The sequence below is a fragment of the Papio anubis genome, chromosome 5, assembly GCF_008728515.1.
Source record: "Papio anubis isolate 15944 chromosome 5, Panubis1.0, whole genome shotgun sequence".
NCBI classification, from domain to species: domain Eukaryota; kingdom Metazoa; phylum Chordata; class Mammalia; order Primates; family Cercopithecidae; genus Papio; species Papio anubis.
Window position 1 is genome coordinate 127,452,177 of NC_044980.1, and position 23,967 is coordinate 127,476,143.

Sequence of the window (23,967 nt, forward strand, 5' to 3'; positions counted from 1 at the left end):
TTTCAGTTTTTTCAATGTGTGTATTGTTAACTTTATATAGTTCCTGAAGAATTCTTGTACAACCCTTTGACCAGAGTTTATGGAGAACCTCACAGAAGACCAGAAGTTCAAAATGCTACTATTGAGTTTATGGCTCCTTCAGAATACATGGTAAGCTTCCATTTTTTAAATACAACATGCCCATTTTTTATTACCAGATTTTAAGTAAAACAATATAGCATCCTTTAACAAAATTTTAGGCCGGGCGCGGTGGCTCACGCCTGTAATCCCAGCACTTTGGGAGGCCGAGGCGGGCGGATCACAAGGTCAGGAGATCGAGACCACGGTGAAACCCCGTCTCTACTAAAAATACAAAAAATTAGCCGGGCGCGGTTGTGGGCGCCTGTAGTCCCAGCTACTCGGGAGGCTGAGGCAGGAGAATGGCGGGAACCCGGGAGGCGGAGCTTGCAGTGAGCTGAGATCCGGCCACTGCACTCCAGCCTGGGCGACAGAGCGAGACTCCGTCTCAAAAAAAAAAAAAAAAAAAAAAAAAAACAAAATTTTATTCTATTCTATTCTATTCTGTTCTGTTCTGTTCTATTCTATTCTATTCTATTCTATTCTATTCTATTCTATTCTATTCTGAGACAGAGTTTCACTCCCGTTGCCCATGCTGGAGTGCAGTGGCGGGATCACAGCTCATTGCAGCCTTGACCTCCCGTGCTCAAGTGGTCCTCCCACCTCAGCCTCCTAAGTAGCTGGGTCTATAGGCATGCACCACCACACCTGGCTTATTTTTAGTAGAGACAGAGTTTTGCTATGTTGCCCAGGCTGGTCTTGAATTCCTGGGCTCGAGTAATCTGCCCACCTTGGCCTCCCAAAGTGCTGGGATTACAGATGTGAGCCACTGTGCCCAGCCAAAATTTTATGTTTTTAGATGTGTAAAAGTGTAATACTTGTTTATTACTAAAGTAATTAATATATAAGGGTATATTTGAAAGGTAAAAGTTTATGTAAAGTCCCACTTAAGTGTCTTATGTGACATTCAGAAATTTCCAGTATAATATTGGGCTCATATTTACTTTTTTTCTTTTTGAGATGGAGTCTCACTGTGTCACCCAGGCTGGAGTGCAGTGCTGTGATCTCGGCTCACTGCAACCTCCGCCTCCTGGGTTCAAGCAATTCTTCTGCCTCAGCCTCCTGAGTAGCTGGGATTATAGGCATGAGCCACCGCACCTGGCTAATTTTTGAATTTTTAGTAGAGACGGGGTTTCTCCATGTTGGACAGGCTGGTCTTGAACTCCTGACCTTGTGATCTGCCCACCTTGGCCTCCCAAAGTGCTGGGATTACAGGCATGAGCCACTGCGCCCGGCAGGTTCATATTTACTTATAAGTTACAGTCAGTTTTTTTTTCCCTATTGCTTCATTTTTCCTTCATATAAATTTTTTTTCTATTAGAAATAATTCTGTGATGAATGTCCTCTTGCAAATATTGTTCTTTTCTACACCCATGAGAATATCTGAGGTCTTATGTTTTAAAACTAATAACTATGCCTAATGTTTTTGTTGTTTAATGTTTGTTTCTTTTACAGAGGAGGGTCTCACTTTGTTGCTGAAGCTAAAGTGCAGTGGCACTATCATAACTCACTGTAGCCTCAACTTCATGGGCTCAAGCAATTCTCCTGCCTCAGCCTCCCAAGTAGCTGGGACTACAGGCATGTACCACCATGCCCTGCTAATTTTTTTAAAGACTTTTAGAGACAAAGTCTCACTATGTTGCTTAGGCTGGTCGTGAATGCCTAATGTTTAATTAACACTTTACATTTTATAAAGCACTTACACTTTTGATCATCACAAACAATATTCTGAAGCAAGCTAGAAAAATGCTGTTAATCCTCTTTTACAGATATGAGAATAGACTTAGGTTAAGTGACTTGCCAAATTTCATTTAGTAGTAGAACTAGCATAATAATTTAGGCCTTTTGATTTGGTTACTCTTTCACCATGCCATAATTGTCTCTTGGGAAAAGGGAGTATGAAGATAAGTCTCATATTTTAATACTTTTAATATTTTATTGTATTTTGGGCACAGTGCCTCCTGCCTGTAATCCCAGCACTTTGGGATGCCAAGCCAGGCAGATCATGAGGTCAGGAGTTTGAGACCACCTGGCCAACATGATAAAACTGCATCTCTACTAAAAATACAAAAATTAGCCAGGCCTGGTGGCAAGTGCCTGTAATCCCAGCTACTCGGGAGGCTTAGGTAGGAAAAACACTTGAAACCGGAAGGCAGAGGTTGCAGTGAGCCAAGGTTGCGCCACTGCACCCCAACCTGGGCAAAAGAGCAAAACTCCATCTCAAAAAAAAAAAAAAAAAGGAAATTAATATATTTTTGTGTCTTTATCTGGGTACTTGGGTCCATTTTTGTGTAAAGTTATGAGGAACCAGTCTCTTCACCACAGAAAAGCTTCAATATAGAAAACATTTTGTTGGCCAGGCGCGGTGGCTCACACCTGTAAATCCCAGCACTTTGGGAGGCCGAGGCGGCTGCTCACTGGAGGTCAGGATTCGACACCAGCCTGACCAACATGGTGAAACCCCGTCTCTACTAAAAGTACAAAAATTAGCCAGACATGGTGACATATGCCTGTAATCCCAGCTATTCGGGAGACTCAGGCGGGATAATCGCTTGAACCAGGCAGGCAGAGGTTGCAGTGAGCCGAGATTGCGCCCCTGCACTCCAGCCTGGGCAACAATGCGAGACTCCGTCTCAAAAAAAAAAAAAAAAAGAAACATTTTGTTGCACTTAAGTGGTTGGTAATAGCCATCCACAGAGTAGGTGTTCTTTTATTGGATTAAAACAACAAAAAAAAGAAGCACTTGTTCTTTTAAGTTTACCTTCCTGGTTTCCCTTTATCACCCATGCTTTGCAAAAATTGCTTCCTTTAAATTTAGAAACTTTCCTATAGCAGAAGGTTTTTGCTCCTTTCTGTCTTATCTCTTGAGGGACAGGTTGTGTGGATTTGGCAAGTGATTCATACAAAAATATATAAAAGTACAGTTGACTCTGTATCCATGGGTTCTGCATCTGTGGATTCAACTACCCACAGATCGAAAATGTTCAGAAAAACACGGTAAAAAATATTATAGGACAGACATGGTGGCTCATACCTATAATACCAGCACTTTGGGAAGCCAAGGCAGGAGGATTGCTTGAAGCCAACAGTTCGAGACCAGCCTGGGCAACATAGCGAGACCCAAATCTCTGCAAAAAATTTCAGGAATTGTGTGTGCTTGTAGTCCCTGGTACTTGGGAGGCTGAGGTGGAAGGATCGCTTGAGCCCCAGAGTTCAAGGCTGCAGTGAGCTATGATTGCGTTGCATCACTGCACTCCAGCCTGAGTGACAAAGCAACACCTTCTCTCTTAAAAAAAAAAAAAATATTGGCCGGGCGCGGTGGCTCAAGCCTGTAATCCCAGCACTTTGGGAGGCCGAGACGGGCGGATCACGAGGTCAGGAGATCGAGACCGTCCTGGCTAACATGGTGAAACCCCGTCTCTACTAAAAAATACAAAAAACTAGCCGGGCGCGGTGGCAGGCGCCTGTAGTCCCAGCTACTCGGAGGCTGAGGCAGGAGAATGGCGTGAACCCGGGAGGCGGAGCTTGCAGTGAGCAGAGATCTGGCCACTGCACTCCAGCCTGGGCGGCAGAGCGAGACTCCGTCTCAAAAAAAAAAAAAAAAAAAAAATACTAATTTTAATATACAGCATAGCAACTATTTACATAGCATTTGTGTTGTATTTGGTATTACTTTAAAAATCTAGAGATGATTTAAAGTATACAGAAGGATGTGCATAGGTTATATGCAAATAATATACCATTGTGTGTAAGTGAATTAAGCATCCTTAGATTTTTGGTATTCGAGGTGGGAGATCATAGAACTAATCTCCTGCGGATACCAAGGGAAGATTGTATACTACATACCCAGTTCTGATTGTGGCTATTTGATGCTTTTTACTGACTTGAGAACAAATCTTTGGATTTGGAAGTTTAAAATACAGTCTTGGCCGGGTGCGGTGGCTCATGCCTGTAATGCCAGCACTTTGGGAGGCCAAGGCAGGCGGATCACCTGAGGTCAGGAGTTCAAGACCAGCCTGGGCAAAATGATGAAACCCTGTCTCTACTAAAAAAAAATACAAAAATTAGCCGGGCATGGCAGCGTGTGCCTGTAATCGCAGCTATTCAGGAGGCTGAGGCAAGAATCTCTTGAACCCAGGAGGCAGAGGTTGCAGTGAGCCGAGATCTCACCACTGCACTCAGCCTGGGGGACAGGGCAAGACCCCACCTCAAAAGCAAACAAAAAAAATTAGTCTTACATTTTTATGAGATTTGACTGTAATTTGTTGGTTAAATAACCAGCTGAAGCTAACTTGTAACTTTCAGAGCTATAATTTCCCTAAATTGTGAAATTCAACACATATTGAAAAATCAATAAAACATAAATATTCAGGTTACCAAATCATTATAAACTAAACACTTTTGTTAGTATAATCCAAGCCAAGAAATTGAACCTTGCTAATACTCCCAGAATCCCTTCTCTTTTTTTTTTTTGAGATGGAGTCTCTGTCGCCCAGGCTAGAGTGTAGTGGCATAATCTTGGCTCACCGCAGCCTCCATCTCCCAGGTTCAAGCGATCTTCCTGCCTCAGCCTCCCAAGTAACTGGGACTACAGGCGCCCGCCACCACATCCGGCTAATTTTTGTATTTTTAGTAGAGATGGGGGTTTCGCCATGTTGGTCAGGCTGGTCTCGAACTCCTGACCTCAGGTGATCTGTCTGCCTTGGCCTTCCAAAGTGCTGGGATTATAGGTGTGAGCCACCACGCCTGGCCACAAGCCCTTCTGATTACATCTCTTCCCCTTCCTGTCCTAGAGAAAACACTCTTCTGAATTATCGCAATCACAGAGTCATTTTTAAGTATACATCTATAAACAATATCGTATAGCTTTGCATGTTTATTAGAATCTCTACTCAATTTGTAAATGCTTTTTAAATTGTTTTGCTGTATGTGTACCCAGCAAATAAGTTTAAACTTAATCCTGTTAAATATACTTAACAAGATCTTTTTTTCTTCAGTTACGACCACCTCAGCCTCCAGTGTATCTCTTTGTATTTGATGTGTCTCACAATGCAGTCGAAACTGGATACTTGAATTCAGTTTGCCAGAGTTTGTTAGACAATCTGGATTTGTAAGTTTCTCAATTCAGCTTAAATATGAAACTAATAGTATTTTCTAAATGAATAAGTAATTTTTTTGAAATTTAAAAAAAAGTTGTATAATTATGTTCTAAAACTCCACCTAAATCAGTTGTTAATTTAGGCCTCACTTTCTCTTAGAAACATTATTTTTAAACCTGTAGTTGGTAGGAAGAATAATGTAATGAACTTCCAGGCACCGGTCACCGAGATTCATCATCTTCAACATTCTGCTCTTCTTGCTTCATCTCATCCTTCCCCTTTCATGCATATACCTTTTCCCACCTTGAGTATTTTAAGGCAAATTTCAGCCAGCATACTGTTTAACCTATACATACTTCAAGATTAACTTTTATACCTAACTATAATACTAAAGCATCAAGCAAAATTTGCAGTAATTCCACATATGATCTAATACCCAGTTTATTTTTTGTTCCTGGTTGTCTCAAAAATGCCTTTTTTTTTTTTTTTGAGACGGAGTCTCGCTCTGTTGCCCAGGCTGGGGCGCAGTGGCCATATCTCAGCTCACTGCAAGCTCCGCCTCCTGGGTTTACGCCATTCTCCTGCCTCAGCCTCCCTAGTAGCTGGGACTACAGGCGCCCGCCACCTTGCCCGGCTAATTTTTTGTATTTTTTAGTAGAGACGGGGTTTCACCGTGTTAGCCAGGATGGTCTCGATCTCCTGACCTAGTGATCCGCCCGTCTCGGCCTCCCAAAGTGCTGGGATTACAGGCTTGAGCCACCGTGCCCGGCCAAAAAATGCCTTTTTACTGTCAGTTTATTGGAGTAAGAATTTAAACAGTATACACATATTGCATTTGGTCATTGCATTTGGTCATCAAGTGTCTTAAGTCTCTTAAAATAACTATTTCCAGTGGTTTTTAGAGACCTAGTGTAACCCATCAAAGTTAATGTGACCTTTCTATGTAATGAAGTATAGTGCTTGTGTGTGGTGTGGAGGCATATAGAAGGCTAAATTTCATCACAAGTGGAGTAACTCCTTCACTTTGGTGAAAAGCTCATTCTTGTTCCTGCCAGTATTTATATTTTTAATGTTATAGATTGTGAATGGGGATTGTGAATTGATGAGATTGTCACTGACTCACCCATGCATGAACAAGAGTGAAAAACAGTTTGCTCTTCCCCTTATATAATTGTAGTTCCACCTATTTGTAGTTCTTTAAAATAGATGCTTTTGCTCTTCTTTGTTCTTAAATATTACAGTTTCTGTATCATAATATTTTGAAGCATGCTTTATAACTTAAAATCATCTGCAAAATTTCATTAATAGTTTTCAGTATTTTTAACCTACTATTTCCTAAGTGATTATATGTAAGTTTACATAGCTATACTTGGTTTTGGATTGTTGTATTATGGCTGTTTTTTGTTTATTGTTTGGCTTATGTGTAGTGTTTTCCCTTTGAGTCAGATATGTTTTCATGGTAAACATTGAGTGGTTTAAACATTTGTTTGTGTTGGGCCAATTTCTATAATATTGAATTAGATATTTTCATGTAACTCTTAGGACATATTTTATGTGTATATTTGTATATGGTTAAAACTTGATAAAATAGTCTTCTGAATTTGTCTTTAGGCTTCCTGGCAACACTAGAACAAAAATTGGCTTCATAACATTTGACAGTACAATCCATTTCTACAGTCTTCAAGAAGGTCTCTCTCAACCTCAGATGCTAATAGTTTCAGATATTGAAGGTATAGATTTATTGAACTACTTTCATAATTTTTCAATTTTAGAAATATTTCTTTATTACTTGACAAATTGGATGTGTGTTGTTTGTACTATGTCAAGGAAAATCTTGAGTATAAAATCATGATTGTTGGAGTTGTAAGTCTTTCAGTGCAATCTCTCATTTTATGGAAGAGGAAATGGGGGTTATGGAGACAACATGAATTCTGAACAAGGTAACAAAAACAAGTTAATGTTAGAACTCAGATCAAATTTAGGCTTTTTTCCCCCTTCTTCCCATTTATTCATTCAAAAAGTATTTGAGGATAGACATATAGAGCAAAGAAATAGAATTGAGAGCTCAGAATAAAGCCTAGCATATATAGTCAATTGATTTTTTTTTTTGAGATGGAGTCTTACTCTGTCTCACAGGCTATAGTGCAGTGACACGATCTTGGCTCACTGCAGCCTACGCCTCCCAGGTTCAAGCAGTTCTCCTGCCTCAGCCTCCCAAATAGCTGGGAAGACAGGCATGCAACACCATGCCCAGCTAATTTTTGTATTTTTAGTCGAGATGAGGTTTCACCATGTTGGCCAGGCTGGTCTCAAACTCCTGATCTCAAGTGATCTGCCTCTCTTGGCCCCACAAAGTACTGGGATTACAAGCATGAGCCACCAGGCCCAGCCAGTCAATTGATTTTTTGACAGAGGTGCCTGGACCAATCAGTGGGAAAAGAGACAGTTTTTTCAACAAATAGTTATGGCAGTACTGCCTATGCAAAAGAATGAGGTTGGACCTTTACCTTATACCATGTGAAGAAAATTAACTTGAAATGGACTAAAGACCTAAACTTAAGAGCTATAAGTATAAAACAGGGGCAAATATTTATGCCACTAGATTGTGAAACATTGGAACCCTGGTGCATTGCTGGTCAGAATGTAAAATACCTTGGCAGTTCCTCAGAGTTAATGGTGAATTACCACATGATGTAGCAATTCCACCGTTCAATATATACTCCAAAAAATTGAAAGCAGGGACTCAAGCAGATGCTTGTACATCATTGTTTATAGCAATAGCAATCATTCACAATAGCCAAAAGGTGGAAACACCCCAAGTAGTCATCAACAGATGAATAGATAAACAAAATGTGGTATAAACGTGTAATGGGGACGGGCGCGGTGGCTCACGCCTGTAATCCCAGCACTTTGGGAGGCTGAGGCGGGCGGATCACAAGGTCAAGAGATCGAGACCGTCCTGGCCAACATGGTGAAACCCCGTCTCTACTAAAAATACAAAAATTAATTAGGTGTGGTGGCGTGCGCCAGTTACTCGGGAGGCTGGGGCAGGAGAACATCATGAACCTGGGAGGAGGTGGAGCTTGCAGCGAGCCCAGATCGTGCCACTGCACTCCAGTCTGGACAACAGTGAGACTGCATCTCAAAAAAAGAAAAAAAAAAAAAAGGACAAAAAAAAAACGTATAATGGAATATTATTCAGCCTCAAAAAAACGATGAAATTCTCACACGTGCTACAATGTAGATGCACCTGGAAAACATACTAAGTGAAATAAGCAAGACACAAAACGACAAATATTGTATGGTTCCACTTATATACAATACCTAGAATAGGCAAATTCATAGAGACAGAAAATGGAATAGAGGTTACCAGGTGCTGGGGGGGAAGGGCAATCAATAGGGAGTTATCATTATTATTACTTTTTTTTTTTGAGATGGAGTTTTGCTCTTGTTGCCCAAACTGGAGTGCAATGGCACCATCTCCAGTCACTGCAACCTCCGCCTCCCAGGTTCAAGCAATTCTCCTACCTCAGCCTCCTGAGTAGCTGGGATTATAGGTGCGTGCCACCATGCCCAGCTAATTTTTTATATTTTTAGTAGAAACGGGGTTTCACCATGTTAGCCAGGCTGGTCTTGAACTCCTGACCGCAGGTGATCCACCCGCCTCTGCCTCCCAAAGTGCTGGGATTACAGGTGTGAGTCACCGCGCCTGGCTATTACTATTTTTTTAAAGACAGAGACTCTGTCTCCCACGTTGCAGCGCAGTGGTGCAATCATAGCTCACTGCAGCCTTGAAGCCCTGGGCTCAAGTGATCCTTCCACCTCAGCTTTTCAAGTAGCTAGGACTACAGGTACACACTACCATGCCCAGCTAATTTTTAAAATTTCTTGTGGAGGCAAGGTCTTGCTAAGTTGCACAGGCTGGTCTCAAGCTTCTGGCCTTAGGCAGTCCTTTCACCTCGTCCTCCCAAAGTGTTGGGAGTACAGGCATGGGCCACACCTGGCCAGGCCTTATTTTTTTGTAAAAAGAAACTATAGAAATGTAGAAAGTGATTAACCTTGTAATCCTCCACCACTCTCTGCCCAGTTTGCTCCCTTTCTAAGGAAGAATTACTAAGCAAGAATAAATGTGAATCCTGAGAGGCTCATCTGAAGTGGGCAGTTAGCATACCTTCTGATTTGCTTGATTTTGCAGTCCCATTAATTTTGTTTGTTTGTTTGTTTGTTTGTTTTGAGACGGAGTCTTGCTCTGTCGCCCAGGCTGGAGTGCAGTGGCGCAATCTCGGCTCACTGCAAGCTCCGCCTCCCGGGTTCACGCCATTCTCCTGCCTCAGCCTCCCGAGTAGCTGGGACTACAGGCGCCCGCCACTGTGCCCGGCTAATTTTTTCTATTTTTAGTAGAGACGGGGTTTCACCATGGTCTCGATCTCCTGACCTTGTGATCCGCCCGCCTCGGCCTCCCAAAGTGCTGGGATTACAGGCGTGAGCCACCGCGCCTGGCTGCAGTCCCATTAATTTTATTTGTTTGTTTTGTTTTGTTTTGTTTTGTGTTTTTGGAGACAGAGTCTTGCTTTGTTGCCCAGGTTGCAGTGCAGTGGCGCAATCTTGGCTCACTGGCTCACTGCAGTCTCTGCCTCCTAGGTTCAAGTGATTCTCATGCCTCAGCCTTCCGAGTAGCTGGGATTATAGGTGTGTGCCATTATGCCAGCTAATTTTTTGTATTTTTTAGTAAATATGGGGTTTCACTATGTTGGCCAGTCTGGTCTCAAACTCCTGGCCTCAAGTGAACTGTCCACCTTGGCCTCCCACAGTGCTGGGATTACAGCAGGCATGAACCACCATGCCCAGCCTCCATAGTCCCTTTTTTTTTTCTTTTCTTTTTCTTTTTCTTTTTCTTTTTTTTTCTATTTACTCGTGATGCTGAGAAGGAGTCTTGCTCTGGCACCCAGGCTGGAGTGCAGTGGCGCAATCTCGGCTCATTGCAGCCTCGGCCTCCTGGGTTCAAGCAATTATTTGCCTCAGCCTCCCGAGTAGCTGGGATTACAGGCGCCCACCACCATGCCTGGCTAATTTTTGTGTTTTTAGCAGAGACAGGGTTTCACCATCTTGGCCAGGCTGGTCTTGAACTCCTGACCTCGTGATCCACCCGCCTCGGCCTCCCAAAGTGCTGGGATTATAGGCATGAGCCACCGCACCTGGCCCGTAGTCCCTTTTTAAAGGCACTGGTGTGGGCCTTTTTTTTTTTTTTTCTTTTGAGACGGGTCTTGATCTGTCCCTCAGGGTGGTGTGCAGTGGCGCCATCTCAGCTCACTGCAACCTCCACCTCCCGGGTTCAAGCAATTCTCCTGCCTCAGCCTCCCAAGTAGCTGGGACTACAGGTGCCCACCACCATGCCTGGCTAACTTTTTGTATTTTTAGTAGAGATGGGTTTCATCACATTGGTCAGGCTGGTCTCAAACTCCTGACCTTGTGATCTGCCCACCGCGGCCTCCCAAAGTACTGGGATTACAGGCATGAGCCACCGTGCCTGGCTGACCTTCTTTATAAGAAAGCATATGCTTTGTGAATGACAGAGCTATTGGTGAGCTGTATGGCTTCCTTATAAAGACAGCATTCTTGTGTGTCATGTTAGTCAAAAAGATGTCTCAATGCCAATAGTGTATCTTTGGCTGGCTTCCAGGGCTAGCCATTTAAAAAAAAAAAAAGGGTCAAAGCAGAATTGTAAATTATTATCTTTAGCCTAAGAAGCATAGCACTTACACAAACCCGTATTCAGTGAGTACAGATCAATATTTTCTTTTTTTCTTTCTTTTCTTTTTTTTTTTTTTTGAGACAGGGTTTCAACCTCCTGCCTAGCCTGGGAGTGCAGTGGTGCAGTCTTGGCTCACTGCAGCCTCAGCCTCCCGGGCTCAAGGAATCCTCCCACATAGCTGGGACTATAGGCATGCACCACCATGCCTGGCTCGTTTTTGTATTTTTTATAGAGACAGGGTTTTACCGTGTTGCCCAGGCTGGTCTCAAACTCCTGAGTTCAAGTGATTCACTTACCTCGGCCTCTCAAAGTGCTGGGATTACAGGCGTGTACTGCTGCACCCAGCCCAGATAAATATTTTCTAATTGGGAGGCTATACCTTTTACAAGGTAGCAGACAAGAAGCAGAAAATTTGCAGTAGATACCTGTATCATTGTGGTTTTTTGGTGGCTCTTTGGACACATGTAAACAGTGCTACAGTAGTGGAGGAGGTGGCTTATTTTTAAGGAAGGGGTGGTTAATTGCATTAGTGTTGTATTTTTGGAACATTTTTAATTATTATGTTTTGTTTAAAATAAATATGTATTTCTTCTTTCAGATGTTTTTATACCTATGCCAGAGAACTTATTAGTAAACTTAAATGAAAGTAAAGAGGTAAGGCACATTTTCCTACCTGACATGTTTAATTGAAATATTGAAGGAATATGTTTTTGAAATGAACTTTAAGTAAAATTTTTATTATTTCTGTGACATTTCTAAGATGTGTAGCATTTTATATTTGCTCTTATAATTAGATGAACAGCTCTTGAGTTCCACCTTGAGCTGATCATTTTTAAGTCTAATGAAGCAAGTTATTTGTAGTAGGGTAGAAAATAAGCATATTCCATAAAGGAGGAACACCTGAAGGAAATCTGTCTTGCCAGCCATTTGGGAAGTTGGGAGGGTTACTGAGATAAAGCTTCTGGTCACTACATAGAAGCACATTAGGTAGGCTGCTTTCAGTGCCCTTTGCTTTTCTGATTCACAGAGTGTCATTGGGGTCAGTTCAGAAGAAACTCTTATTACCTGCCTGGAAATTGCCATGAGATAATACAGTGAGAGGTGAACAGAATGTGTCTGAAGGGGGGATGTTGTCTACCCTGTACATGCATATATGCCGTAGGGGTAACATTTTAACTAGCAAGTCTATGGTCTCTGCTGTTGGCAATGGTGACTGTGCCATAGTGCGAAGTATTTTTTTCCCCATTAACTCTATTTGTACAACCTAACCTGTAAAGGTAGTTGTTTCTCTTTTGTAGTGCTATTACTAGTTGACAAAGTTACTGGATATATTAGATTTGCAACAGGGAACAGCTAAACTCACTTTGGTACTTAAAAGAATAAAGTATGTAGAGGTGATGGAGAAGGCCATATTTCATGGCATTAAAATATACCAAATCTCTGAACTGTGATGGTTCTTTTGGATACATTTTGGACTTATAGTCTTGCTGGACTACTGCATGTGCAAGAACTGTAAGGCCCCAACTTTGATTTGTCTTGCTTGCCAATTTATAATGTTGACTTAAAATGGCTTTCTTGTCATCTGACCAACTTCATTGTTTAGTGTCTGTAGACTCTCTGACCATCATCATGACTCAATGTCTTGTCTATTGTATTAGATACTGACTGAATGTGAAAAAAATTTTTAATTGTGACACTCTTGAGTTTTCTTGCTTTATTTTATAAGCTCGTGCAAGATTTACTGAAAACTTTGCCACAAATGTTTACTAAGACTCTGGAGACCCAGAGTGCCTTGGGTCCTGCACTGCTGGCTGCCTTTAAGCTGATGTCTCCAACTGGTGGTCGAATGTCTGTCTTTCAAACACAACTCCCAACTCTTGGAGTGGGAGCCCTGAAACCGCGAGAGGAACCAAACCACAGGTCATCTGCTAAGGTTAGAGAGTCATGAAATGTCTGATAAGGTTTCTGCTGGTGTTCCACCTCTGTGACCACAGAGCTTGTTTTTTCTTTAAATTTATTTGTCAATTGTTGGGAGGAGGGACTATAAGGAAATTAACTTTTATGTAGACGTTTTTATTTTGTTACATTTTTCTCTACCTGATGCATCCTTCTTTAATTTTTAATATCTTTAGCAGGCCACTAGCAATTCAGTCTGCCTTCAGAGAAATAGTCTGGGAGACTAACAGCATATGCTTGACAGGGACAAAGAGAACCTGATTGACCAGTTAAGAATAGTCTTATTTGGCTGGGCGTGGTGGCTCATTCCTATAATCCCAACATTTTGGGAGGCCAAGGCAGGCGGATCACCTGAGGTCGGGAGTTTAAGACCAGCTTGACCAACATGGAGAAACCCCGTCTCTACTAAAAATACAAAATTAGCCGGGTGTGGTGTCACATGCCTATAATCCCAGCTACTCAGGAGGCTGAGGCAGGAGAATCGCTTGAACCTGGGAGGCGGAGGTTGCAGTGAGCTGAGATTACGCCATTGCACTCCAGCCTGGGCAACAAGAGCAAAACTCCATCTCAAAAAAAAAAGAAAAGGAAAATAATAGTCTTATTTGGCACATTGATGGCCAAGGTGCTGTGTGCACCTTGTGTGCATAAACTTTAAAGTTTTTGAGACCCGTATTTCCCAAAAGATGAAAGAGAGACCTGTGTACTATACTGGGTATTATATCATTCCTGGAGTCAGACTGCCTATTCTCACTGTTTATTACATGTGGGAACTTGAAAAATTAATTTCTTTACCCTTTTGTTTCTTTATATATAAGGTGAAAATAAAGGGTCAGGTGTGGTGGCTTATGCCTATAGTCCCAGCCCTTTGGGAGGCTGAGTTGGAAGGACTGATTGAGCTCAGGAGTTTGAGACCAACCTGGGCAACATAGTGAGACCCTGTCCCTACAAAAATACAAAAAAATTAACCAGGTGTGATGCTGAGAGCCTGTAGTCCTAGCTACACTGGAGGCTGAGGTGAGAGGATCACTTGAACCCAGGAGGCTGCAATGAGATCGTGCCACTACACTCCAACTTGGGAAACAACAACAACAAAAAAGATGACTGGGTGTGGTGGTTCATGCCTGTAAGACCGTGCTTTGGGAGGCTGAGGCAGGTGGATAACCTGAGGTCAGGAGTTCGAGACCAGCCTGGCCAACACGATGAAACCCCATCTCTATAAAAAATACAAAAATTGGCCGGGCATGGTGGCTCATGCCTATAATCCTAGCACTTTGGGAGGCCAAGGTGGGTGGATCACGAGGTCAGGTGTTCGAGACCAGTCTGACCAGCATGATGAAACCCTGTCTCTACTAAAAATACAAAAATTAACCAGGCATGGTGGCACACGCCTGTAATCCCAGCTACTCAGGAGGCTGAGGCAGGAGAATCGCTTGAACCTGGGAGGCGGAGGTTGCAGTGAGCTGAGATTGTGCCATTGCACTCCAGCCTGAGCAACAGAGTGAGACTCTATCTCGAAACAACAACAAAAAAAAAAAACACAGAAAAATTAGCCGGGGGTGGTGGTGTGCACCTGTAGTCCCAGCTACTTGGGAGGCTGAGGCATGAGCACTGCTTGAACCCGGCAGGAGGAGCCTGCAGTGAGGTAGCTGAGGTAATGCCACTGCCCTCCAGCCTGGGTGACAGAGGAGACTCTGTCTCAAAAGGCCGAGCGCTGGAGCCTGTTTCATCCTCAGTTTGGGAGGTCGGATGAGGTCAGGAGACCGAGACTATCCTGAGCATCACGGGTGAACTCCTCGCCTCTACTAAAATACAAAACCAGTCGGGCGCATGTATGACGCCTGTAGTCCCAGCCACTCGGGAGGCTGAGGCAGGAGAATGGCGTGAACCCGGGAGGTGGAGCTTGCAGTGAGCTGAGATCCGGCCACTGCACTCCAGCCTGGGTGACAGAGCGAGACTCTGTCTCAAAAAAAAAAAAAAAAAAAAAAAGAAAGAAAATAATGATAGCACTTACCTCTTAGGGTAGTTGAAAGGACTAAGTAAGTATTATACATCAATTGTTTAGAACAGTTTCCAGCATTCTGAACATTTAATAGATTTTAGTTACAATAAAAAAATCTTTGCCAACTATGAAATTATTATAGTAAATATATTTCTTTTTAAAAGTAAATACAGAAAAATTTAAAAAACGTGTGTGTGTGTGTGTGTATATATATATATTTTTTAAATAAATAGAGCCATGTTGCCCAGGATGGTCTCAAACTCCTGGGCTCAAGCAATCCACCCACCTCGGCTTCCCAAAGTGCTAGGATTACAGGTGTGAGCCACCACGCCTGGCTGGAACTTACAGAAAATTGCTAAGCAGTACTTGCTTCTTAATGAAAAACCAAGTAGTACCATACAGGAAAAGGACTTCGTAGAATGCCCAGAAATAATTGCAATTGTTGTTAACATCATGATATATGTAGACGTGTATTTAGATTTTATGACAATGTAATGATTTTTTTAAATGTCTCTTTGTAATTTATTATAAATAGGATATACACCTGACACCATCCACTGACTTCTATAAGAAATTAGCCTTGGACTGTTCTGGTCAGCAAGTAGCCGTTGACTTATTCCTTCTCAGTGGACAGTATTCTGACTTGGCTTCTCTGGGTAAGTTCTTTGTAATCTTTTTTTTTTTTTCTGTTAAATGAATATCAAAATGGTACTTATATGATAGTCTTCTAAATATAGGACAAAGTCAAAGAATATATATGTCCTTGGGAGAGTTAGTCAGTCAGTTTAGTCTATTAAAAACCTTATAGTCTTCTAGTCTGAACATTAAGTAATAGAGCAATTTCTATGCTACTATTTAAAGGAATGCAGGCAGGGTATGATGGCTCATGTCTGTAATCCTAACAATTTGTGAGGCCTATGCAGGAGGAGTATTTGAGCCCAGGAGTTTGAGACCAACCTGGGCAACATAGGAAGACCCTGTATTTACAAATTTTATATATATATATATATATATATATATATATTTTAAATAAAAAACTAGCCAGCATGGTGGCACACACCTGTGGTCCCAGCTACTTGGAAGGCTGAGGTGGGAAGAGTGCTTGAGGTGGGGAGGTCAAGGCTGCAGTGAACCCCATGGTATCACTACTGCACCCCAACCTGGGTGACAGAATGGGACTCTGTCTCAAAAAAAGGGAATGAAATATCCTTTCTGACAGTAGTTTACCTTGGAAAGTTAAAGAAAGATTGATTCCTGGCCGGGCGCGGTGGCTCAAGCCTGTAATCCCAGCACTTTGGGAGGCCGAGATGGGCTGATCACAAGGTCAGGAGATCGAGACCATCCCGGCTAACCCGGTGAAACCCCGTCTCTACTAAAAAATACAAAAACCTAGCCGGGCGAGGTGGCGGGCGCCTGTAGTCCCAGCTACTTGGGAGGCTGAGGCAGGAGAATGGCGTGAACCCGGGAGGCGGAGCTTGCAGTAAGCTGAGATCCGGCCACTGCACTCCAGTCTGGGCGACAAAGCGAGACTCTGTCTCAACAACAACAACAACAACAACAACAACAAAAAAGATTGATTCCAATGTCTGCAGTTACTTTGGTGTAGTAGAAGTAGTTAACGGCACAGTTTGAAACAGTGTGTTTTCTCTTCCAGGTTGTATTTCTCGGTATTCAGCAGGTAGTGTCTATTACTATCCCTCTTACCATCATCAGCACAACCCAGTCCAAGTGCAGAAATTACAGAAGGAACTACAGAGATACCTTACTCGGAAGATTGGCTTTGAGGCAGTCATGAGGATTCGGTGCACCAAAGGTAGGAATTTTTTTTTTTTTTTTTTTTGGCGTAGGAGTAAATAATATTTTTGGTACCAGTAAATATACATATTTTTATCTAGTCTTATAAGATTGCCCTTCTGAGATACTTTGCTGACTCTGGAATATGTAATTAAGAGGAGAGAAGAAACATTGTAACCAAAAAAATGGGGGGCCTATTGAGAATATACTCAAAAGCACTGACTTGTATATTTTTTTTTTTTTTTTTTTTTTGAGACGGAGTCTCGCTCTGTCCCCCAGGCTGAAGTGCAGTGGCACTCTCTCGGCTCACTGCAAGCTCCGCCTCCCAGGTTCATGCCATTCTCCTGCCTCAGCCTCCTGAGTAGCTGGGACTACAGGCGCCCACCACCGCGCCCAGCTAATTTTTTGTATTTTTAGTAGAGATGGGGTTTCACCGTGGTCTTGATCTCCTGACCTTATGATCCACCCGCCTCGGCCTCCCAGAGTGCTGGGATTACAGGTGAGCCACCGCACCTGGCTGACTTGTATATTTTTAAATGGAGAATTTTATTGTGTGTGAATTATCTAAATTTTTTTAAAAAGACTTTATCTCCGACTGGGCACAGTGGCTTATGCCTGTAATTCCAGCACTTTGGGAGGCCAACGCTGGTGGATCACTTGAGCCGAGGAATTAGAGACCAGCCTGGACAACATTGCGAAGCGATGTCTCTAGAAAAAATACAAAAACTTAGCTGAGCGTGGTGATGCACATCTGTAGTCCCAGCTTCTTAGGAGGCTGAGGAGGGAGGATTGCTGGAGCCTGGCCTGGGAGTCAGAGGTTGTAGTGAGCAGAGATCACACCACTGCACTCCAGCCTGGGCAATACTCTGTCTCCAAAAAAAAAAAAAAAAGAACATAGAGTCTATTTTTTTCTTTTTTCTTTTTTTAAGACAGTATATTGCTCTGTCGCCCAAGCTGGAGTGCAGTGGCAGTCTCAGCTCACTGCAATCTCCTTTACCTCCCGAGTTCAAGCGATTCTCCCTGCTTCAGGCTCCCGAGTAGCTGGGATTACAGGTGTGCACCACCGCGCCTGGCTAGTTTTTGTATTTTTGGTAGAGACGGGGTTACACTATGTTGGCCAGGCTGGTCTCGAACTCCTGACATCAGACGATCTGCCCACCTCAGCCTCCCAAAGTACTGGGATTACAGGTGTGAGCGACTGTACCCAGCCTAGACCCTATCTTTTTTGAGAGAGTCTCATTCTATCGTCCAGGCTGGAGTGCAATCACAGCTCACTGGAGTCTCCACCTTCCTGAGTCAAGTGAATCCTCCCACGTCAGCTTCCCTCGTAGCTGGGACTGCAGGTGTGAGCCACCACACCTGGCTAATTCTTTATTTTATTTTTTTTGTAGAGTCTGGGTCTCCCTGTGTTGCCCAGGCTGGTTTCAAGCTTGTGGGCTCATGTGATCCTCCTGCCTTAGCCTCCCAAAGTGTTAGGATTACAGGCATGAGCCACCACACCCAGCCACGGATCTTGCTTTTAAACTTTTTTTTTTTTTTTTGAGGCGGAGTTTCACTCTTGTTGCCCAGGCTGGAGTGCAATGGCACGATCTCGGCTCATCGCAACCTCCGCCTCCCAGGTTCAAGCAATTCTGCCTCAGCCTCCCTAGTAGCTGGGATTATAGGCATGTGCCACCAGGCCCAGCTAATTTTTGTATTTTTAGTAGAGACGGGGTTTCTCCATGTTGGTCAGGCTGGTCTCAAACTCCCGACCTCAGGTGATCCACCCGCCTCGGCCTCCCAAAGTGCTGGGATTACAGGCGTGAGCCACTGCGCCCGGCCTTAAACTTTTTTTTAAATTGTGGTAAAATATATATAACATAAAATTTACTATTTTATCCATTTCTTAATTTTACATGGTATCAAGTATGTTTTCACTGTGTAACTATTTATTTCCAAAAGTGGGAGATCTCTTAGTTTGTACTCTTTTTTTTTTTTTTCCTGAGCCAGAGTCTCACTCTCTCACCCAGGCTGGAGTATAATGGTGTGATCTAGGCTCACTGCAACCTCCATCTCCCAGGTTCAAGCAATTCTCCCTGCCTCAGCCTCCTGAGTAGCTGGGATTACAGGCCCCTGCCACCACGCCTGGCTAATTTTTGTATTTTTTAGTAGAGACAGGGTTTTGCCATGTTGGTGAGGCTGGTCTCGAACTCCTGACCTCAGGTGATCCACCTGCCTTGGCTTGCCAAAGTGCTGGGATTACAAGTATGAGCCACTGCACCCGGCCTGTACTCTCATTTTTCTTTTTTTTGAGACGGAGTCTTGCTCTGTCGCCCAGGCTGGAGTGCAGTGGCCGGATCTCGGCTCACTGCAAGCTCCGCCTCCCGGGTTCACGCCATTCTCCTGCCTCAGCCTCCCAAGTAGCTGGGACTACAGGCGCCCGCCACCTCGCCCGGCTAGTTTTTTGTATTTTTTTAGTAGAGATGGGGTTTCACCGTATTGACCAGGATGGTCTCGATCTCCTGACCTCGTGATCCTCCCACCTCGGCCTCCCAAAGTGCTGGGATTACAGGCGTGAGCCACAGCGCCCGGCCTCATTTTTCATTTCTCCACATTATCAACCTGGTTTTAAGGTGGGTTTTTTTTTTTTCCGTTGCTGCTACACAAATTGAGTTTGTATTTAAATGAATATTATTGGGATTACCAGGTGTGAATCACCATGCCCAGTAAAATAATACTCTTTTCAATGGAAAAATTATTTATATGAAATCTATAGCAAAAAAAAAAAAAGATAAAGATCCACTAGCCTGTTCCATTACATATTGAAATCTATCGGTCAAACCATGAGCAAGATGAAGTTTTCTCTTATTTATCTTTCACTATAATAATATACCCTTGCTGAATTTATTAATTCTAATAGTTTTTATTTTATAATTTTTAATTAAGATATGGAACGCTTCACTTCTTCCTTACGCAGGGGTCATGCTAATCTTCTCTGTATCGTTTCAATTTTAGTATACATGCTGTCAAAGTGAGCACCTAATAGTTTTTTAGTGTTTATGTTTTAAAGGGTACATTTGTTGGATCCCATTCATTGGAGACTGACCTCAGAAATGTTTTTTTCTGCAGACACCTGTTATAAATTAAGGGAAATGTGCATACTAATGTGCTTTTAAGACCTTTTTTACTTGTCAAGACAGAGGCTATTTTTATATGTACCTTATTTTGCATAAACAGCTTTGGGATATGCCAGGCAACTCCTTTGCCCTCTTTCTTTTTTTTTTTTTTTTTTTTGAGACAGAGTCTCGCTGTTGCCCAGGCTGGAGTGCAGTGGTGCAGTCTCGGCTCACTGCAACCTCCGCCTCCCAGGATCAAGTGATTCTCCTGCCTTAGCCTTCCGAGTAGCTGGGATTACAGGCAAGCGCCACCATGCCCAGCTAATTTTTGTATTTTTAGTAGAGATGGGGTTTCACCATGTCGGTCAGTCTGGTCTCGAACTCCTGACCTCGTGATCTGCCTGCCTCGGCCTCCCAAAGTGCTGGGATTACAGGTGTGAGCCACTACGGCCCACCACCCTCTTTCTAGAGTGCTTAATAAAGCTTTGTGGTTAGCTTGCTTAGGTTTCTCTTTTTATTTTATTATGATAAATTCACTACGGATCAAATACATACTCTTAGAAAAGTTAACACAAATAATGTACAAAAAAATATAAAATGAGAACTCAAGCCTAACCTCTGTTCCACTCTACAGTTAATCATATGCCCTTCAGAAACTTTCCTATGGCCGGGAGTGGTGGCTCATGCCTGTAATCCCAGCACTTTGGGAGGCCGAGGCGGGTGGATTACAAGGTCAAGAGATCGAGACGATCCTGGTCAACATGGTGAAACCTCGTCTCTACTAAAAATACAAAAAAAAAAAAAAAAAAAAATTAGCCGGACATGGTGGCAGTTGCCTGTAATCCCAGCTACTTGGGAGGCTGAGGCAGGAGGTTGAACCTGGGAGGCGGAGGTTGCGGTGAGCCAAGATCACGCCATTGCACTCCAGCCTGGGCAAAAAGAGCGAAACTCTGTCTCAAAAAAACAAAAACAGAAACTTTCCTATGGCATTTATAAACATATATTTTGAACTTCAAGTAAAAACAGTGAGGAATTACACCTGGCTTTTTAATTTTTTTCACAATATCTTGGAACACCTTTCTATTTTTATATGTACAGACCCACATTCTCCTTTTTCTTTCTTTCTTTTTTAATGTTACATATTTATTTTTAAGAGACAGGGTCTCACTATGTTGACCAGGCTTGCTTTCAACTCTTGGGCTTAAGCAATCTTCCTGCTTCAGCCTCCTGAATACCTGGGATTACAGGCATGTGCCACCATGCCCAGCATTCTTTTTAATCCTGATTACTATTTTTAAGTTGGTTTTTATTTCTTTTTTTTTTTTTTTTTTTTTTGAGACGGAGTCTCGCTCTGTAGCCCAGGCTGGAGTGCAGTGGCCGGATCTCAGCTCACTGCAAGCTCCGGGCCCCTGCCCACGCCATCTCACCGCCTCGCCTCCCAGGCTGGGACTACAGGGCGCCTGCCCACCGCCCGCTATTTTGTATTTAGTAGAGACGGGTTTTACCGTGTTAGCCAGGATGGTCTCTGACCTCTGACCTCGATCCTTCCATCTCGCCTCCCAAAGTGCTGGGATTACAGGTTTGAGCCATCATACCGTCATGGTTTTATTTCACAAGTTAACATGCATCTGTTTTTCTTTGTAAAAATAAACATCATTGATAAAGCTTTAAAGTCTTCCTGTATCAGTGCTTGTGTGTGTATGTGACACACATACACCCTTTCTACTATTTTTATGTAGTTAAAAATGATATATATCAGAATTTCCATTAAAATGATATATACTACTTGGTATATACCCCACTTCCTGTACATTTACATATCAGTACATCTCCATGGAAAACATATCTTATGGTCTTTTACATAAGTGCATATTGTATTCTCTTTATTCAATAAACCGAAGATTCATTAATTTTAGATCATATAAACTATCACATTAATTTAAACTTCTACCTATTCTACCTAGTATTCAGTAGATTGGACAAATCACAGTTTAGCTTTGTTTGTTTGTTTGTTTTTGAGACAGTCTCACTCTGGTCACCTAGGGCTGGAGTGCAGTGGCACGACCTCGGGCTCTCACTGCAACCTCTGCCTCCTGGGTTCAAGCTGCATTCTCCTGCCTCAGCCTCCCCGAGTAGTTGGGACTTAAGCGTGGTGCCACCAAGCCCTGCCACTTTAGAGCTGGCAGAGACAGGATTTCACCATGTTGCCCAGGCTGGTCTCAACTCCTGACCTCAAGTGATCCCTCCCGTCTCAGCCTACAAAGTGCTGGGATTACAGGCATGAGCCATTGTGCCTGGCCTAGTTTTTCGAATGGATACCCATCGTAAAAGTATTTTCTAAATTTTTTGTTGTGACACACCAGTCTACCTGAAATTTTCCTGCATGTATAAATTTGGCACTTAAATGAAGATTATCTGTAGGACACATTCTTTTGATATAAAATTGCTAAAGTCAAAATAAGCATCTAGAATTTTGATAGATACTGCCAACCATTCTCCAAAAATGTTTTGTTTTTTCTTTTGAGATAGAGTCTGCCTGTCGCCCAGGCTGGAGTGCAGTGGCCAGTCTCCAGCTCACTGCAACCTCTCTGCCTTCCGGATCGCCACCCTCCTGCCTCAACCTCCTGCAGGCACCTGCCACCATGCTTGGCCACTTTTGTGTTTTAGTAGAGACAGGGTTTCACCATGTCATTAGCCAGGTTAGTCTCTAACTGACTCTCAGGAGATGCACCCGCCTTGGCCTCCCAAAGTGCTGGGATTACAGGCATGAGCCACTGCACCTGACCCAAAAATGTTTTTGAAAATTAGTATCCCCACCTTTAATTTCAAAAGGCATCTGTTATTCCTTAACCTCAGTAAGTACTGTGTATTATCTAGATTTTACTTTTTGCCAATCTTGGATAAGTAACTAGGATAAAATATAAATATCAGTATGTAGGTATATAAAATCATTTTGTTACCTTTTTCTCTTTTTAGGTCTTTTCCATTCATATACTTTCCATGGAACTTTTTGTTAGGGTCAACCGACTTATTGCCTTGCTTCAACGCCAACCCAGATAGAAGGTGCACAGATGTCAGTGGAAGAGAGAGTCTTACTGACACTCAGTTGGTTTTTCAGTCAGCTCTTGTATAACATCCAGCAAAGGTAGTTGTTTGCTGATTTCTAAATGTTCACTGATCCCCAAAATGCCATCTCATGCACTGCGTCCTACTACTAGCCAGTTTACTTAGAGACGAGTCTCACTCTGTCTCCAGGTTGGAGGCAGTGGGCGCTGTCTCTGCTTACTGCAACCTCCGCCTCCTGTTCAAGTGATTCTTCTGCCTCAGCCTCCCAAGTAGCTAGGACTACAGATGTCAGCCACCACACCCAGCTAATTTTATATTTTTAGTATGGTGATTTTACCATGTTGGCCAGGATGGTGTCAATCTCTTTGACCAAGTGGATCTGCCTGCCTTGGCCTCCCAAAGTGCTAGGATTACAGGCATGAGCCACTGCGCTCAGCCCTTAAAATTTTCATTGGATTAAAAGCAGTAAACCAACTAAGAAGTTCAAAAAAGAGATTTTTAAAATTTAGCATATTGTCATTTGAATAATGCATCCCTGTTCAAGCTTAGTAATAACCTGAATGAAAAGCACTTTATAGTTAAAAAATTAAAAGAAGTAGGGCCAGGTGTGGTGGCCTATAAACCTAGCACTTTGGAAGGCTGACTGGGGAGGATCACTTGAGGCCAGGAGTTCAAGACCAGCCTGGACAACATATAGTGAGACACTGTTCCTAAAAAATATTTTTAATTAGCCAGGTATAGTGGCATACACTGGTAGTCCTAGCTACTTGAGAGGCTGAGTAGGGGAGGATTACTTGAGCCCAGGAGTTTGAGGCTGCGAGCTATGATTGTGCTACTGTACCTCTGCCTGACAACAGAATGAGACCTTGTTTCTAAAAAAAAAAAAAAGGATGAAATTTTTAATATTTATGTACTTACTATTTTAATAGAAATAGGTTTCTAAGTGTCCAGCCCTGTCTTGAACTCCTCACTTCAGGTGATCCTCTCACCTAGTCTACCAAAGTGCTGGGTGCTGGGATTACAGGTGTGAGCCACTGTGTCTGGCTAATATAAAACTTTGATACTATCTCTAAGCTACTATATAACTAT

The 23,967-nt window shown here is 42.8% G+C and overlaps 1 protein-coding gene and 1 pseudogene across 4 annotated transcripts in view; one reads left to right on the forward strand and one right to left on the reverse strand.

Annotated features, from left to right (window-relative positions):
- Positions 1-16,938, forward strand: part of SEC24A (SEC24 homolog A, COPII coat complex component) — a 51,276-nt gene extending 34,338 nt beyond the window's left edge. For 2 of the 4 annotated variants that reach the window (XM_031666460.1, XM_031666461.1), the window contains exons 8-14: positions 41-150; positions 5,115-5,227; positions 6,828-6,946; positions 11,567-11,622; positions 12,695-12,901; positions 15,459-15,579; positions 16,578-16,938. In XM_031666460.1, coding sequence (XP_031522320.1) covers positions 41-150; positions 5,115-5,227; positions 6,828-6,946; positions 11,567-11,622; positions 12,695-12,901; positions 15,459-15,579; positions 16,578-16,780 — 929 coding nt within the window. In that variant the 3' untranslated portion in view covers positions 16,781-16,938. Of the gene's footprint in view, positions 1-40; positions 151-5,114; positions 5,228-6,827; positions 6,947-11,566; positions 11,623-11,995; positions 12,665-12,694; positions 12,902-15,458; positions 15,580-16,577 lie in introns of those variants that run through there. The other 2 variants (XM_031666462.1, XM_031666463.1) reach the window with 2 other exon arrangements.
- A 2,700-nt stretch (positions 16,939-19,638) lies between these two features.
- LOC116275073 lies at positions 19,639-19,735 on the reverse strand (annotated as a pseudogene).
- Between the last annotated feature and the right edge of the window lie 4,232 nt (positions 19,736-23,967).